This window comes from Dendropsophus ebraccatus, chromosome 13 (genome assembly GCF_027789765.1).
Source record: "Dendropsophus ebraccatus isolate aDenEbr1 chromosome 13, aDenEbr1.pat, whole genome shotgun sequence".
NCBI lineage: Eukaryota > Metazoa > Chordata > Amphibia > Anura > Hylidae > Dendropsophus > Dendropsophus ebraccatus.
In genome coordinates this window covers 51,874,292-51,893,873 of record NC_091466.1, presented here as the reverse complement: position 1 = coordinate 51,893,873, position 19,582 = coordinate 51,874,292, and the positions used below count along the sequence as shown (strand labels likewise).

The following is a 19,582-nucleotide window of genomic DNA, read 5'->3' as shown; positions in this document are numbered from 1 at the left end:
TACATATCTGATAATCAATATGTATTAACTACTTGACTGGCCAGATGGCCGGTCCATCCGATCAGCAGATTGTTGCATGTCTGGCCCCTGGTTTGCCTGGTGATGAGCTGTCATCGCAGAAGCTCCAGCTTAACATTCATTGGCTGCTGCAGGGAATATGTCGCCATTTTAAGAAGTGTCAGCCCATGTGATATATGGACAAGCCATGTCCACCACTGGTTTTACTCAACAACTTCCCACTCAAACTCATAGATGAGGTTACAGAATGCCATACCCTCCCCTAGGGTGTCCATATGCTCTAACAGGGCTTATGCACATGAGTTTTCTTAATAAAATCAGCGCTGTCATTTAAAAAAAAAAATCTAAAGTTTTAGGTTTTTAGACCCAAATGATAAATAGAATCTGGAAAAGTGTGTGCTAAAGGGGTTCTCTCTCAGCCATGGCCAGCACCTAATGCTCTAGGGTTTCTGAAGATGGACTTGATGGCTGGGCCAACTGCAGGTTATAAAAAGTTCATACTCAGGGCACCCTTCTTGTAAAGTTAAAGAATGCCCATCTGTGATACCCATTGGATAACTCAATAAACTTTTATTAGTATTTGGTGATCTTCCAGAACACAGGGTACCAGACATCCCAGTCGTGACCTCTCCTTGATATATTAACTACATGGGTGAAAAATGTTAAAATCCAATTTCACATTATAAAGTTTTAGATTTAGATTTTTTATCTCAATACTTTCTCCGGGAAGCCCAAAAGATCAGACCAAGGAGTTCCTCCTTTATTACATGTGCATAACTTTTAATATCTGCCTTACGACATCACCAACTGCTGTTTCTTGAGAAGTAAAGTTCTTGCAGACATTGGAAAAACTGCCCCCTTCTTCTTTCCACACATATACTCATAGGTGAATTGGCTACTACCCTAGTATGTATAGTACTTTGTATAGTACTTCTACTAAGTTTTAGTAAGGGGCTCGCTTACCCCTTGTTCCCCGCTCGCTGCCAGAGCTATTACACATACCAACAGTGAGAGGATAAGAGTAGGGGGGGGGTTGCAGGGAGCTGAATGATTGGCTTCTCGGGAGATCTTTAGATGATGGAGCCCATAAGAGATAGCGGTGGTCTGCTGCCACCCCTCCTATTACAATGGCCAGCAGACCGTAGTTATCGTTGAAAAATTTTTCAACATGTTGAAAGACAATGATCAGCCGACATCATTGCCTTTTAACAGTAGCTATTACACCAAGCGATTATCAGCCGAAATGGCCGAGAATCGCTCAGTGTAATAGGGCCTTAAAAGAGAAAAGTGCTTGAGCAGCGCTATTTACAGAAGATCTGTGCTCAAGATGTCTAGGACAACTTCCCTGCTGAGTTCCTTCATAAACTGTGTACAAGTTACCCCTCCTTCTGTAGGCTTTTAGAAAACACCGAACTTCTGCTTTAACGTGTATGTTTTACTGTTGTTATTCTGACCAATCACTAGCTTGGGTACTACAATCTGTCTTCACCTATAACTCTTTCTACCACTTTCCCCACCAATAGTAGGTTGGTCCTGATCACCCCTATTTAGAAGAGTTAGTTCCTGGTGGGAGGGCCTTTTGTCTGGTGTACGGAGAGAGAAAGAGAGGCTTCAGCAAGAGTTCTTTCTCTCTTTATCACTGGGCCTGGCCAAGGGCCCTTGTCAGGAGCTACAGCTTACAGATTTCTTATGAGATATTTTGAGAGAACTACTATGCAGTGCTAAACCCGATGATGGGGTAACTGGGTTCAACCTTGCCTATGCCAGTGATCGGAACTATTCATGATAGTCCAAAGACAGGATTAGTCTGCAGTGAAGCAAAATGCACAAAGGTGAAGTACTCCGTTGGATCTTGCTTGGCCTACTTGAGTAAGTTTGAGAGGTTAGCTTTGCCCACTTGTTCAAGCCTGGGACTTGTTCTACCAAACCTGACACTTACTGGACTTGTTTGGCTAAAGGCAGTCTTCTTCTTCACTACTTTATTCTCAACCATGAGTACAAGAGTTGTCTTCTTCTTCTACACAAAGTCACTACAAACCATCCCGGCAGAGTACTGCACTTCGTAGGCAAGGCCCTAAGCCCCCTAACCAACTAAACTAATTTTTTTTATCATCTTTTGAACTCATTTTACCTGTTTTCTATTGCATTGAAGATATTAAAGAGGATGTACCATCAGGTACATCCTCTTTAATCTGACCCACAGTGAGAGGAAACCCCTGCCCCTCTATGACGCGGCTCCATTGATTCTAATGGAGCTGCGTCATAGAGGGGAGGGAATTCCCTCCCACTGGGGGCGGGCTGGCCAGCCTCCTGTGCTTTAGCCCCGGCCCGGTACCCGTGGATATAAGGGCACCGTACACTGGGACCGGGCCGTGGTTTAAAATATGGACCGCGGCACCGGCTTTCCCGTGGCGCCGCCGTTCTATCTGTGGGTCAGATTAAAGAGGATGTACCTGATGGTTTATCCTCTTTAAGTAAATGCTATTCTGGTTAAGGGCTGGACTCTGTGCTCATTAATGTCTGCCACACCTGCACCCACACATTGAGCTACCTTCACAATGCCCAGTGCCAGTGTGTCTGGGGGTGGGTATCACCACTCCTGGCCACCATGACAAGTGCCCATTCAAAGCACCAACTAGCCTACCTAGATGTTCTGCAACAGCTTTGGGTGGGGAATAGGCAGGGTGGAGGACTGTGATGAACAGCTGAGGAAAAGCATTGTATTCTGAAGCTTGTAGTACTGAGCAACTGCTCAACCAGGAACTACAACCACAAAATACAGAACTAAGACCCCTAAAACAAATGGATTTTAGGTAATTTCACAACTGGATCAGACAGGTAAGCAATGCTATATGCTTCTGCAGAATGTTTATTTTCTTTAGCTCATGTTTGAGTACTCCTTTAAGGCCAGATTGTTGGCCTGATTTGGCAGGTGTTTCTGCAATTTCACCTGATCACATTTGGCTTATTAGGTCTGTTTCAGATTATTATCGGTTTTGTTTTGCACCTGTGCAATACAACATATTGCAGTATGAATTATGATGTACAACCCTAACGCCACGTGTTCTCCTAGAGAAATCTGATTATAAACCCCCCCCCAGGAACCTTAATACCACAAAGGGTTTTAAATGATATCTATGCAGATGATGTATTATGACATAATGAATAGCCCATAAAAACAATCCAAGTTATCAAGTGTGCTAAGCATTTATTCATCTATATTCATCTAGATGTTACTTGGCAGCTGGGTCTGGAGGCAAACTCAAGAGTTTCCTGTTCATTTGATAGGACTGGCAGCTGCTTTTTTTTTTTTTAACAGTACCCAAGTCAAGAATTATTCCCAAGGTAAGCGAGATGCCGGTATTCACACGATCACCAAGGTCAAGTGTAGGTCAGGCCATACTCCCAAAACTACATGTGTCATATCAAGGGATTATATTATCAGGAATAGGTCATTGGAGTTTTTTATTTTTGCTGATTAGGCAAAAGGAAATTTGTGATTGTCTTTTCCAGTCTGCACCTCTATGGTTCCCCAACTTAGGGCCCTGTTCCACCGGACGATTATCGTTCGCGAGTTTTTTCTTCGCTTTTTCTTCGCTATTGCGTTTGTATGTACTGTGAACGACCAAACGACGTCTTATTCAATGCGAACGATTTGCGAACGTTTTGCGAACTAGCAACGATAAAAATAGGTCCAGGTCTTATAAAGCAATCAACGATTTCTCATTCGGTTGTTAATCGTTAACTGCATTTCAACCAAACGATTATCGTTTAGATTCGACCGATTTAACGATAATCTGAACAATAATCGTCCGGTGGAATAGGGCCCTTACTTGAAGGGTCAACCGCTACAGATGAATGGGGAGTGGTCATGCATGTGCAAGGCTCTCCCCATTTAATGAAATTGAAATTATGAAACAAACCAGCTCACTCGGCTGTGTCTGTAACACCTATTGAAGTGAAAGACGAGAGTCATGTAGTCACCTATATTCAGTGACCCGTTTACCAAATGGGTTGGTGGACCTGCATCTATTTGATATATATGGCATATCTACAAGAAGAAGAAAAAGCATCAGAGGTGTACCTCCTTGTTGAGAGATTAATGCCTGCTAGACATGCCTCTACAACATAGTTCTGCTCAGTCGGCAGACATTAAGAGGGGTCACATACTGGACCTAGAGAAGCAGGATGGTTGTTTTGATGAATTGCTGCCATCTAGGCTGTTCTAAGCAAGACATTAGGAGGTGTTGTGCAATGTGTGCGACCACACAGGGCGCATCACCCCATCAAAGTGGGCACCAACTAGTTTATGATACTATGTGGGTGCTGTGGAGGAGGGGGCTGATATGATATATAAAGCTGCACAGGGGGAATGGACTGATACTATATGAGGGCTGCAGAGGGAGGAGCCTGATACTATATAAGGGCTTCGGGGGGGGGTCTATACTCTTTCGGGGTTGCATACTATATGAGGGTGCACAAAGAGGCCTGATACTATATGGGGACTGCACAGAGGGCCTATACTATGTCAGGACCTTGCCTACCTATTGTGCGGTTACCTACCAGAAGTAAATTTTGTGTCACAGCACCCATGTCCTGGCGTTGGCCCTCAGTTACTATCGCCTTTCTCTGCAGTAGTGTCATGAACGAGAAAACTGGACTGGATCATGTTTGGAGATGATTTACAGTTTTGCCAAAAGCAAAGTCTGAATATGGAGGCCTTTTGATGAGCACTTCCTTTCTGCTTTTACTCTGTAGTGGCACTTGGCCCCCACTGCTGCTGTCCACATTTGTAGTATTTCCAGCATTGGACCAGCTGGGATGGAGCTTTGACAACCTGAGTGTTTAGGATTGTACAGGCCCCACTGCAATATCTGTGGGCAATTGTGGTGCAGGATGTCATACTGGACCCATATCCTCCTTGCCCAACCATAACTTCCATATATCATCATTGTATTCATAACATTTCATTTGATTCCAATAACTCCCCCTTGATGCATTTTTTGGGGTCAATGAGTGTTTTAGGTTGACTATCTGCACTTCCCCCTCATTGATCAGATGGAGAGAAAGTTAATGTAAAAAAAAAAAAAAAAAAAGTTCTAAAATGCTAGGTACAGAGAATGGGAAGTTCCTGCCCATTTGACTATTTGAAGAAAAGTGCAGATAGTCAACCAAATAGAAAAAATCTATATATCTTGGGAATGGGGTGAGGAGAAAAAAGGAGAAAAAAAGAAAGAAAAACAGCATTTAATTTCTTACATTGTTACAGATCCGCTTTGTTGTTCAAGCTTCATCTCTTTGAGGATATCCCTCTATATAGTACTGTACCATGAAATAAACTATTTCTATAGCTGTGGATGCAAAGATCAATATTGGAAGCACACATGTATAAGACCAGTATCGACATTCTGAAGAGAATGAAAACCGAGGCGTAGTTATATCGGCTTTCCTTTCATCTTAAAACGTTGCCTGTAAATCATAAGATTTCTGGTACAAAGACTTTAGGATGAAATATTGGGGTCACAAAAGGTACGGGAACGTAGCGTAATGTCACACGCACACAATTAAGTCTTCGTTTTGCCGCCGCGTAGAGATGCCAAAAATATGATGTGGAAACATGATAGCTTCATTAGCCCCACACAAAAGGACAAAGCGGATCCCCTATGCATCCATTCAGTTGTATAGGATTAGTGTATACTGTCTGTTTGGAAAGGCTTGTGCCCTATTCTGTTGTCGACAGTTTTTAAAAGGATGAATGCCTTCTGCTGAGACAGGAACAAGCCAGGGTGGGATTTGTTTTACATGTTAAAACGGAACAAAAGAAAGAAAAAACTGTGAAAAAAATTAAGATAAAGCTTTGTAGCTACAACACTAGCTAAAGTCATATATGCGTCCAGCTTACATACATGCTGCGGAAACCAATAGGCATTGGTGCATTGTAGTGCCCACATGTTCTTCACCTGGGCTCTTAAAAACCATTAATGATTCCCATTCGGCCATTTTTTATGCTGTTTGATCACACTGTAGCCAAAGGGAATTATCTGGTTGGATTTATGCCTAGTGCACATTGAAGAGGCTGATTAGTAGTGGCACCCACCAAATCCTGTACGAAGCCATGCCTTTTATCCCCTCTGGATTTTTCTGTGACCGGGTGATCCGAGAAAGGGATCGTCGGAATGGAGACGGATCCCTCAACAAGCCTGTTAGGTTTGAGGGACAAGACTTCGTGGCTTTAAGAAAGGAATGCATTGCCAAGAAAAAGCTGTTTGAAGATGACGTCTTCCCTGCCGGAGGGCAATCTCTGGGCTACAAAGAGTTTGGCCAAAAAGCACCTAAAGTGAAAAATATCGTGTGGAAACGACCAAAGGTTGGCAGTTCATGTATTTTGACATTCTAGATGTAACCCTTTTTTATCTATTATGTTACTTTTTCATCCTTTACAACTAGTGTGTAATTGGAAGTAGCACATGTGAAATGTTTGTGGCTATTGTCTAATCTTCAGGTAGTAAGATTTGTGTAAATATTTTTTTTATCATTTTAAACTATAAAAGATTTTTAAAATTGTCTAGTAAAAATACAAAAATTCAAAAGCGAAATAAAGTATAAAATAATAGAACTCTGTGTTCAAGGAATGCAATATTATGATGCACTCTCTCTGGGGAGCCTAGGTATTATAAGTGGCTTATTGACTCAATATTAGTGGACATATCTGGTCTTAAAGGATCTAACCAAGACTTTATACGAACATAGTCGTGATACTTTAGACTTATTTGTTCAAGTGAGAATGCTTGGTGCTAACACTTTCATCTTTCTCTATTCCAAAACCATGTGTATTTGCGAAAATTACTAGTCTTGTATAATGACCAGTGTGTTGGGGCCATAAGGACTTGTAAAGATTTTTTTAATAATTTCACTTGTTCTAGTTACATGTTAAACTAAATATTTTTTCATTTTAAATACATATATGGGATACTAAAAGCAGATCTCATAAAGGATTGGATAAAATAAAATACAATAGAGACTGAGTACTTTTATATAGGTATAATAGAGAGTATTTAACGCACAACTCAAATTTAACTTCTAAACCCTAGACAGACATAAAGGCATCTATGAAGATGATGGCTTATACGATTTCTATGAACATTTACTTTTCCTACGTAGAAAGTAGATTCGTTAAATAGGCTAAAAACACAAGTACAACTTACTTTGATCTCAAGTTCAATCTGTAAGGCTACTGTGTGGATACAGAGGAAGGCTCCATTGCATCCTGAACTGTAAACCACCTTCCCATGGGCCCCCAGAACTGCTATAGGGACTCGACTATATAGACATCTGTATATAAATCTAACTTGCATGCAATCTAGCAGAAACATTTTACTATAAAAACATAAAGTGGCAAAAAAATTTAATTACTCTGCCAAATTAATTAGTAATGAATTTAAATATTTTTTTTACAATGGAAAATGTATTTAATTGACTGGGATTTTTTTTAAATCCCAAGTGTTGGTGTTTGTATGATTTATGTGGCATCTCGTACTACTGTCCTCTACATCAATGGAAATCTACCAGAATTAGGCACAAAAAGGGGCCGCGTAGGGATAACAAGTTCCACCCTAGTGTTTTTCTGCTGTGAACGCATTCCTAGCCATAAGCACATTTACAGTTTGAATTCCAGGAGACCTTCATTTTATCAACAAATATTTTTTATCAGTGTAAAACGCTGAGAAATTCTCTAATTTTGAAAAAATAAATGTAGTAATAAGGCAAATTATGTATAAAATTGTGACTATATGAGTCTTAAGGACTTAAGAGAACAAAATAAAATTTGTGTTATGTAGGACTATCAGTGTTGGTAAAATTGTGGGGATATTGTAAAACTTAATGTGTTTCTTTTGAAAGATAAGTTAGGTTGCTGCATAGCCTCAATTTTATCAAATAATTTGAGGAATGAGCGGCGCTCACTGTGGATTTTTTATTTAATCGGGCAGCATTTAGGAGAGCAGTTGCATTTGTGACGTGTTTGAGCCCCATACATAACAGTGATTAGGTAACTCTGTATTTATAACTAAAGATGAGCTAACTGAGCCTTCTGAACCTTGCAAAAAGTATGATTTGCTACTAAGCCAAACTTTTTGCAAAGTTTGGAACAAATTCGGGAAAATGGTGGACGCACATTAAAAAAAAAAAAAATTCAGGACATAACTGAGACAGGACAGCACTGTGGACAGTGATTGGCCGAGAAGTCTTGAGACGAGTGAAAGCCCGCTCAGCCAATCACTGGTCGCCGTGCTGTCCTGTCCCAGTCAGTGATTGGCTGAATGGGATTTTGGCGCCTGTGGGGTTGATTTATTTTTTTTTTGTACCACAGTAAAAGAGCTAAACGCTTGATATCATTGTTTTCTGATCACACATTCCTTTTAACAATAGTCTGTCAATGTTTAATGTCTAAGAAAAACAAACTGTAAAATTTACTGGTAATAGATAATGTAATGATAATCGGACTGTGTGTAGAAATTAAGTAGGATCTTGTGGTTTGGCATGGTGTCTGTATCATAGAATATTCTTGTCCCAATTTAATCCATGTGCAGAAGATAACTAAAAAAAAAAGGCATGAACCATTTACAAATCATCTAGAACAAGGCGATGTTTATAGCATGGTAACATCTGCAGGGACTATTCTGTTAAAGTCCCACTGCTAATTATTAAGTATATAAGTAATATTTTACCGCTGTGTGTCTAATGGGGCGGGAAGCGAGCACATGTACATCTTGAGAGATGAGACAACTGTGACTAATGCCAGCGCTCTGGAGTATGTCACCAGCTGACTTGTCACATTTGGAGACCTGCCATAGACCGCTCTACTTTCGAAGACTTTCTGTAAAACCTCTTCATTCAAATACGAAACTAAAAAAAGTTTCCCTCAACTGCTAAAATTTTACTTTATTTTTCGCAACTGTTCCCATTTTAACAAAGCTTTCTCAGCTTGTTTCTGCAGGGCAGAACTGGTTTTAGAAGGTGACATACTGGGGAAGTGTCAATCCAAGTTTTCGTTTTATTTATTTATTTAGTGTGTTGTGTGGTAGTATTGACTATTACTACCACTATTATAGTATATATTATTATGGGAGCATTATTTGGATACTACTACATACTATTTTAGCACTATAATCTGGCATTATGGGGAATCTACAATATATTGCAGTATTAATGTGGTATTATATAGTATTAATATGTGGGCTTAGTATGGGAGCATTATTTTAGTACTATATGCTGGTATAATGTAGGATGTATATTGCAGTATTACTGTGGTATTATGGTATGGTATCTGGTATTATGTAGGCTGTATAGTATTACTATGGCGCTATACAGTTATGTGGGCTAGATATGGAAGTTAAAAATGGCAATTAGAAAGTCCAAATACCTGTATACATTTTTTTTTATTACTGGTTAGCGCCTCACCATTACATAAATCTGTGCTCCCCAAACTTCTCATTCTGAGGGATAATGTTTCTCAGCGCGGAGAGCATTATTGAGATGTATAGAGAGACATATAGGCCTTTCATGTTCCACTGGGAATTCTTTGAAGGAGTATATGAAAAGCTGCTCTATGACTTGACCTTCTGGAGGTAGATTTCCCTTGAAGTGAGTGTTTGAGTCCAAATAGAAACCTTAGAACGTGACTGGGGATTTAAAGCGACCCTGTACCCACAATCTGACCTCCCCAAACCGCTTGTACCTTCGGATAGCTGCTTTTAATCCAAGATCTGTCCTGAGGCCTGTTCGGCAGGTGATGCAGTTATTGTCCTAAAAAACTTTTAAACTTGCAGCCCCGTGCCCAACGGGAGTATCTGTGCCCTAACTTTGCACCACCCCTCCGTCCCTCCTCTCCACCCTCTTCATCATTAGGAATGCTCCAGGCAGATTGCCTCCTATTCCCCACCTGTGTCAGCCCGGCACATGGGCTGGATCGTTAAGCAACTGTGCAATGTTCAGCATGGAGAAAATGTTCCAATGGCCTTCCTAATGATGAAGAGGGTGGGGAGGAGGGACAGAGGGGTGGTGCAAAGTTAGGGCCCAGATACTCCCGTTTGGCACGGGCTGCAAGTTTAAAAGTAGTTTTTTGGGACAATAACTGCATCACCTGCCGAACGGACCCCAGGACAGATCTTGGATTAAAAGCAACTATCTGAAGGTACAAGTGGTTTGTGGGGGGTCAGATTGTGGGCACAGAGTCGCTTTAAAGGGGATGTGTCATCAGAAAATGACTTATTGTTCAAATAATGTTTTATGTTAAACATATTTTATAAGAATTTATGGTGACAATTTTTTCAAATTTTCAACTTTTCTATTACAGTCAGAAAATAGGTGACACAAATAAAATGTAGGTGACACATTCCTTTTAAGTCAGGAATCTTCCCTGAAGCTAAAGGTGGGTATCCTCTCCTTATGGAGAAGTCTTGTTCTAAGGCTTCTAATCACAGTCAAACACGGACTTAAAGGCTTCCCCTAAAAGGTGGCTTGTGAACATTGATATGAGCTGGTCTGCCCTTTACTGTTGTTGCAGTACAGAAGTATTTAGTGGCCAGGTATTGAACGTCATTATAAAACACAGACTACTTGTTGATTCTGTTCTGTGAGCTTGTAAGGCCTACTGCTTTGAATGTTAAAGGGGTTGGCCACTTTATAGTAAAATTGTTCAGTTTACAGTATAAGTGTAATGTACTCACTGTATATACTGACAGCAGCTCCCTGTATACCTCATACAGCTAAAATCAGACTCCCCTCCTCCAGGCTGTGCTGCCCTGCTCTGTAGTGAGTCTGTCCATAAGATGGCCGACATGGAGGAGCATGTGACCATGCCCCACCCCCAGTGTCCTTCATAGGCATTTACTGGCTCAGTGCTGGACGGCTGTGTAGTTTTGGACTTATGCATTCCTCTGTATGTTTCTAGCTGTTGCAAAGCAATGGCTTTGATATCTTATCTTGCCTGATGGAAATTTATTTGCCTTTTGGAAAGTTACTGAATGTTTAATGTACATCTGTCAATGCTAGATATTTTTATCTGCCTGCTTTTTTTAAGGTGGTTTTATGTCTGTCACTGCTGTTGTTGCACCCCTATGACTTTCCTCCATGGTGCTCTGCTGTTTCCCATTGTCTCCTTCAGGCAGTAGGACTAGAGCTGGCCTTTTTGCCAGTAGTACACACCCAGACTCTTTCCTCCTCTTACTTTTCTGGCTAGTCATAGAACAAACAACACCAGCAATAAAAACGGGTTCCACAAAACTAAAGACAGAGGTGGTGCTGTTTTTGCAAGTAAGTAGCTGTGCTTTTTTCTAATCCTGGATAACGCTAACCCCTTTAATCTATGCTGGCATGAAGTGGAACACCCAGGTGATTTCACCCTATAGGAGTACACATCAGTAGCTGAACTCATCCGTGCTCTAGTGAATCAATGAAAAGGAATCCCTAAAAATAACTGAGGAAAGACTTCCCAGAACAGTATCCATGTTTTCCAGGAAGCCTTAAAGTGTACCTGTCATTTAATTTTTTTTTTCCAGAAATCAATAGTACAGGCAATTTTAAGAAACTTTTGTATTTGGATTTATTAGCCGCAAATACATTTTTATAATGAAAAAGCAGTTTGAAGCTCTCCCCCCTGTCTTCATGGTTCTCTATGGAAAGGGGAGGGGTGGAGGGAGATGAGGCACCAAAACAGGACAATAAAGAGTTAATTTACAGCTACATCACTGGGCTATCTCCTCTTAAGTCAGCACTGACCTCTGAATAGAGGCTTTCACACAGGTCCTGTGGTGTAATCCTTTGTTCTCTGCTGCTGACTAATCTCCCTCCTTCCTCCTCCCCCCTCCCCTCTTTATAGAACAGACAGGGGCATGTCTGATGCAACAAGACATGATTTCCTGATAATGAGCAGTGAATGAGAGAGAGGAGGTGGGAGGGGCTGGGGAAAATCTTTTTGAATGCAGATAATGGCATATTTGCCTAATAAACCCAATTACAAAGTTTCTTAAAATTGCCTGTACTATTGATTTCTGCAAAAAAACAAACAAACAAAAAAAAACATGACAGCGACTCTTTAGGGCTGCATCCAACTTCTTCAGCCACCGGTAATCAAACGTCAAACACTTGGACTTGAGCATGCCTGAGTTGCGCTCTTCTCTAATTTTAAGACCAGCAAACTAAGATCAAACACAAACTAAACATATTGCGTTTGTCAAAGAATTACATTAGTCCTCAGACTACATCCCTTACAATATGTCAGTATACACTGCCCTTGAGTTTTATTCTGTAGAGTTTCCCTTAGCTTCCAACGCATTTCCCCCACTTTCAATGTGTTCATTAGGGAAGTAGAGTAATAAATGAGCTTGGAAACAGTGTCTTGTGATGTGTCTTGTCTGGTCTATTGCATCTTATGACAGCTAATGCCTTTACAGGATGTGCATATAGTATGCAGAAGTCCGCAGTATACTGGATAATGTAATCCTTGCTGACCGCAGTATTGTAGGAGTTGGACGCTTTTTCATAGTGAGTCAGCTGTTGTACAAGTGTGTCGTCGCCATCCTGGGCTCTGGTGCCACGTAGGATACGCTCCAGGGGTCAGGAACACCTACCTCCTATAGCTCCAACTTTATTTACTGGCTTTTCATAATTTAGAGATCTAAGGTTATTTAGACCTTTACAGCTGCCGCAGATGATATCCCATTTCATCTGTTATGCTCTAGAAATATTTTCTGTGCTAGATATTACTGGGTCTAGTAGGTGGAGTATTTCTTTACACTGCCAGGCATTTACTTGGACAGAGGTGGCAACAGAGAGAACTGTGTCAGAATGGAAAAAATCCACCACTTTCTGCAGGACATACAGCAGCTGATAAGTACTGGAAGACTGGAGATTTTTAAATAGAAGTAAATTACACATCTATATAACTTTCCGAAACCTGTTGATTGGAAAGATTTTTTTTTATTTCCGGAATACCCCTTCAAAGTACTCTCTTCTAGGTCTTAATATGGCGGTCAAGAACCTATACGGAGGCCAAAAATTACTATTGTGCTGTATTCTGAGTGTTAATTTTCTTCATAGCAACATACTTTGTGGTTTCCTAACTAGAGACGAGCAAACTTACAGTTAGTTCAGGTTCGCTTGATCCTGAACATGCGACATTTGACGCCTAGTGGCTGGAGAAGATGGATGCAGCCTTTGACTTCTCCAGCCGCTGGGAGTCATATCCAGAAAGGTCAGGTACGGATGAACCCAAACTTACTGTAAGTACGCTCATCTCTATTTCTAACATATGGTATAACTGTGGATTTTTTTTTTGTACATAGGGGGAGATTTATCAAACATGGTGTAAAGTGAAACTGGCTCAGTTGCCCCCAGCAACCAATCAGATTCCACCTTTCATTCCTCACAGACTCTTTGCAAAAATGAAAGGTGGAATCTGATTGGTTGCTAGGGGCAACTGAGCCAGTTTCACTTTACACCAGGGGTGGGGAACCTTTTCCATGTCGAGGGCCGGTCGGGCATTAATAAAATCATTCGAGGGCCGCATACCGTGTGCGGCAGTTAGTAGCGTGGGTTTGCAGCACCCAGGGCAAGGCAAAGTATTGTTCCTTTAGTTCCCCTGCTATTGTAGTTAACCCCCCCAGTGATGCCCCTTGTAGTCTAGTTAACCCCCAAGTCATGTCCCTGGTAGCCTAGTTAACCCCCCCCCAGTGATGCCTCTGGTAGGCCTAGTTAACCCCCATCAGTTATGTCCCAGATGGCCTAGTTAACCCCCATCAGGCATGTCCCTGGTGGCCTAGTTAACCCCCATCAGGCATGTCCCTGGTGGCCTATTTAACCCTCCATCAGGCATATCCCTGGTGGCCTAGTTAACCCCCATCAGGCATGTCCCTGGTGGCCTAGTTAACCCCCAAATAAAAAAAATAAACATCCCACTCACCTTACCTCCGCTCCCACGCTGCCCATGTCCTCTTCTGTCCCAGGTCCTCTGTGCCGGTCTTTCTCCTGCAGGCGGCACGCAATGAAATGACGTCATCTCGCGCGGCCCGCAGGAGACTGAAGACACGCGCCGCTCTGCTGGGGAAGAAGCCGACATAGACAGCATTCTCCTGTGTCCGGCAGCTGTCACAGACACCGGAGGATGCTGTGTGCGCCGGCTCCTTCCTCCTCCAGAGCGGCGCGCATCACAGGGGAGCTGCGGGAGGTTCCCCACCCCTGCTTTACACCATCATGCTTGATCAATCTCCCCCATAGTTTTTTGTTTAGCATTTGTATTCAAAACCAGAAGTGGAACAACACAAAGGAAAACTTTAATGGATACTATAATAAAAACTATAAAGATTCTCACTTTTTTTTTTCCATTTCTTACCCACTCCTGGTCTTGGCTACAAATACTAACCAAATACTATGAGTGATCATAGCCTTCTAATCATTATTACAGAGAACCCCTCAGTTCTCCTGACATGTTTCTTTTAGTTAAAAAAAAATCCTATTTTAGCCAATTCTTCTCCGTTTTGTACTGAACCTCTGTTGATGCTCCTGGATATGGATATGAATGAGCTGTGTGGTTAATGGGTGTATATGAGTTTGGCTACTATAACTAGAAGGGGATTTGTTATACTATTGTTATTGGGATTTGTTATTGACTGTTGTAATTTTTTTCTCTTTTAGGAAATATGTGAAAATCCCCAATTTATAATAGGAGGAGCAAACAGGACGGATATCTGTCAAGGAGATTTGGGTAAGACAGTTGCACAATACATCTTTTTTTTTGTTGTTATGGGCGATCAAAGAGGATATTTATTAACACAATATGGAATTGTGTGTTTATTTGTGTATATAAATACAGTGGTACCTTGGTTTAAAGGGGTTATCCAGCGCTACAAAAACATGGCCACTTTCCCCTACTGTTGTCTCCAGTTTGGGTGGGGTTTTGAAACTCAATTCCATTGAAGTAAATGGAGCTTAATTGCAAACCGCACCTAAACTGGAGACAACAGTAGGGGGGAAAGTGGCCATGTTTTTGTAGCGCTGGATGACCCCTTTAAGAGTAACTTGGTTTAAGAGCGTTTTGGTTTAAGAGTTCACAGTTTTTCAGAATTGTAACTTGGTGTAAGAGCATTGCTTTGGTTTAAGAGCTCCCTGTACTGGGTGGGAGCGGGAGCGGGAGTGGGGGAGGGGCATAGGTCTTATAGAAGCCCCTGTGCAAAGCAAATTAGAAAAAAACACAACAACTCACCTTACAACACTCTCCCCTGTATCTTCTCCTCTTCTTCCCCGGCTCATAAGCGGCTCCCTGGGGGTGTCCCCGGGATTCCCGGGCAGTGCACACACCTGGGAGCTCTGTCTGCGCTGGGACTAGTATTTCCGGCACAGGGAGCGGCTCTATCACGCGCTCCCTGAGCTGGAAGCCCCGCCCCCCGGCGCACACAGAGGTTCCTGGTGTGTGCACTGGCCAGGAATCCCGGGGACACCCCCAGGGAGCCCCTTATCTGCCGGGGGCAATCGGAAACTGTATCTTGTGACCGCAAGCAAAACACTGCTTGCGGTCACAAGATTGGGTGATATAACGGGACGGGGGGGGGGGGGAGGGGCGGTAGCCACGGGTGGCGGTTTAGTCAGGGGGTGGGGGCTGCGACCGCGGTATCTACGCCACTGACTATTACTATGGTATTACTATATTGGATTTGTGTGGTAACAGGATAATGTGGGGGTTCCCAAGTGATCTAAACTTTTGACATGCCTGTGATTCTACTGATCAGTCAGGGTCTGAATCATTTAAAACTTTTCATATGCCTTTTTTGGTGTACAACCCCTTTAAATGTCACTTGGCAAATGTTAATAGCGATTTTAAGAAACTTTCTCCTATGTCACTATTCTTACCTACCAAACCTTCTGCCATGTTACTATGCTTACCTACCCAACCTTTTCCTATGTAACTATGCTTACATACCAAACCTTCTCCTATGTAACTATTCTTACCTACCAAACCTTCTCCTATGTCACCATCCTTACCTACCAAACCTTCTCCTATGTCACTATGCTTACCTACCAAACCTTCTGCTATGTCACTATCCTTACCTACCAAACCTTCTGCTATGTCACTATCCTTACCTACCAAACCTTCTGCTATTTCACTAACCTTACCTACCAAACCTTCTCCTATGTCACTATCCTTACCTACCAAACCTTCTCCTATGTCACTATCCTTACCTACCAAACCTTCTCCTATGTCACTATCCTTACCTACCAAACCTTCTCCTATGTCACTATCCTTACCTACCAAACCTTCTGCTATTTCACTAACCTTACCTACCAAACCTTCTCCTATGTGACTATCCTTACCTACCAAACCTTCTCCTATGTCACTATCCTTACCTACCAAACCTTCTCCTATGTCACTATCCTTACCTACCAAACCTTCTCCTATGTCACTATCCTTACCCACCAAACCTTCTCCTATGTCACTATCCTTACCTACCAAACCTTCTCCTATGTCACTATCCTTACCTACCAAACCACCTCCTATGTCACTATCCTTACCTACCAAACCTTCTCCTATGTCACTATCCTTACCTACCAAACTTTCTCCTATGTCACTATCCTTACCTACCAAACTTTCTCCTATGTCACTATCCTTACCTACCAAACCTTCTGCTATGTCACTATCCTTACCTACCAAACCTTCTGCTATGTCACTATCCTTACCTACCAAACCTTCTTCTATGTCACTATCCTTACCTACCAAACTTTCTCCTATGTCACTATCCTTACCTACCAAACCTTCTCTTATGTCACCAACCTTACCTACCAAACCCTCTCCTATGTCACCATCCTTACCTACCAAACCTTCTCCTATGTCACTATCCTTACCTACCAAACCTTCTCTTATGTCACTATCCTTTCCTGCCAAACCTTCTCCTATGTCACTATCCTTACCTACCAAACCTTCTGCTATGTCACTATGCTTACCTACCAAACCTTCTCCTATGTCACTATGCTTACCTACCAAACTATGTCACTTTGTCTACTTGATCTGTGAAAACATCTCCGATTAATAATAATATAATTTCCTTTCATGATGGATGTTTCCTGAAGCCGGAATGTCTGGTTACACGTTGCTTTGTCACATTGGTGGCTCGTGTTTTCGCGAAGTACAAAAGCCATATGACTATCCTAAATGTTGTGATTCCATTATTTTTGCCAGGAGTTACTATATATAATGAAAATTTCACCAGAGTCTACACACATGCATTAACTTACATCAGCTCCTTATCTCTCAGAGCTGGGCAAGCCTGGTGAAATAAAGGCTGCAGCCCTCCCTTTCTATCGTGTAAGCCACAGGTTTATGCCATTAAAGTTCTATCCACCATCCTCTATTGCGCTTTGCACCCTTAAGTGCCTGTTATTCCTTATACCAGTTGTACAAATGGCCTTTAAATTGTCACTGTCATGTTTCTTTTGTTTGTTTTTTTTCCAGAAATCAATAGTACAGGCCAGGAAACTGTGTATTGGGCTTATTAGGCAAATATGCCATTATCTGCATTCAAAAAGACTTTCCCCAGATCCCCCCCCCTCCCCCCTCTCTCTCATTTACTGCTCCTTATCAGGAAATCACGTCTAGTTTACATCAGGCATGTCCTGTCTGTTCTATGGAGAGAGGAGGGGGGAGGAGGGAGGTTAGTCGCCAGCAGAGAGCAGAGAACAAAGGATTACACAGTGGAAGCTGTGTGAAAGCCTGTATTCAGAGGTCCGAGAGGCCAGAGCTGACTTCAGAGGAGATAGCCCTGTGATGTAGCTGTAAATTAACTCTTTGTTGTCCTGTTTTGGTGCCTCATCTCCCCCCACCTCTCCATAGGAGAACCATGAAGACAGGGGGCAGAGCTTCAAACTGCTTTTTCATGATAAAAAATTATTTTTCGGCTAGTAAACCCAGTAACAAAGTTTCTTAAAATCGCTTGTACTATTTTACGACACTTTAAATAAGTTCTTCTCTTCTTTCATGTACATCAGTGGTCTCCACTCTGCGGCTCTCCAGTTATTTCAAAACTACAATCCCATCAGGCTGATGTCAGGGCATGCTAGGAACTGTAGTTGTGCAAGAGGTGAAAAGGGACATGTTTGGGGTCAGTGATATATTATTGCCCCATGCCTTCTAATGAAGTTACATTCAGTCGTTAAAGATTTTATTCTCCTTGCTGACTTTTTCCACATTCATGGGTTAATAAATTAAATTTGCTCACAGCAGCATGGGCAATTCTTAGTCTTTGTGGACAGTGTTTACTTCTCCCTTTCAGATGGATTTGCACAGTGCTGGAATAGGACGAAAAGGAAATAAAAATTGGTTTCACTTCTGCAAAGACCACAGACAAATGGCTTAGTGTGGCATCTTGTAACTTGAACCATGTCAGGAGGTTTGACACACTGTAACCCAGATCTTCTGCATGAAGTTGAATATTTTGCAGTCATTTTGTAGGGAATGCCAATGATGTGAAGCATCATAGCTGAAATAACACTATATATCTAGTAGCAGGACTCCTGCTGCACTAGAAGTCCTCAGTCTATGCTTCCACCTTTTAGTGTTGTGTCATTTTTAGGTGCTAAAATTTGTGCTAATTGTATTGTGACGTGGAGCTCCGAATAACCTGAATATATCTAAGTGTGGATGATGAGCTGCCTTTCTGCATTAGACATACAAAATACGTTCATTCATTTGCTTGTAATACTAATTTATGCAGATTCTATTCCTGCTCCGACACAATTCACATTTATCTCCAACTGAATAAGCTCAGTAAAGGGATCAGGTTATATGCTGCCGATAGAATAACATGGTGATGTCACGACCCGACTCCCAGAGCTGTGCGGGCTGTGGCTGCTGGAGAGGATGATGGCAGAGGGATGCTCAGTCTCCCTCCAGTGCCCTGTGTGCCTCAGTGTCCCTCTGCCATGATCCTCTCCAGCAGCCACAGCCCCCACAGCTCTGGGAGTCGGAGCGTGACTTTTGGGGTGCAATACAATACTTAAATAAAAGATCTTGACTTCTTCTTTAACTTGTGAGTTTAGTGTAGCTAATCTCCTTGACTAGGCCTTAGGCTTTTGGTCAGGTATCGCAACCTGGGCAGCTGCATATGTGGGAAATCTATCTGCATCCCACAGTTGGGAATTGCAGTAAAATGTGAGAATTGTGAATAGGAAATTACCTTGATGGGAATTGCCTTTCTGAAGGACCTGATTGCTAATGCTCTAGAGAAAAGGTGAGGCTGCTACACATGAGATATAGCTGCAGTTTGAAGTGAGTGTTATATCTCACCAAAGTGCTAGGTTAGATTGGCCAGTACTGTTCTGTGATGTCCTCCATGCTGCTGCTGCTACTGTGGGTATGCCATAGAGATATAGGGGAGCAGAGGCCCTTGTTCTGTGAGTGTCCAATGTATGGGAGTTGTAATAAAAATATTATAAAATGCGATATACATATAATGGCCATAAATAATGCCTCCCCTCAAACAACACACATGACTGCTTATCCTATAAAAAAAACTCCCCT

The 19,582-nt window shown here is 42.0% G+C and overlaps 1 protein-coding gene across 5 annotated transcripts in view; it reads left to right on the top strand.

The window, feature by feature from the left end:
* CAPN3 (calpain 3) overlaps positions 1-19,582 on the top strand; it is an 87,390-nt gene that overhangs the window by 20,198 nt on the left and 47,610 nt on the right. For all 5 annotated transcript variants that reach the window (XM_069950683.1, XM_069950681.1, XM_069950682.1 and 2 more), the window contains one exon: positions 14,710-14,779. In XM_069950683.1, coding sequence (XP_069806784.1) covers positions 14,710-14,779 — 70 coding nt within the window. The remainder of the gene's footprint in view (positions 1-14,709; positions 14,780-19,582) is intronic.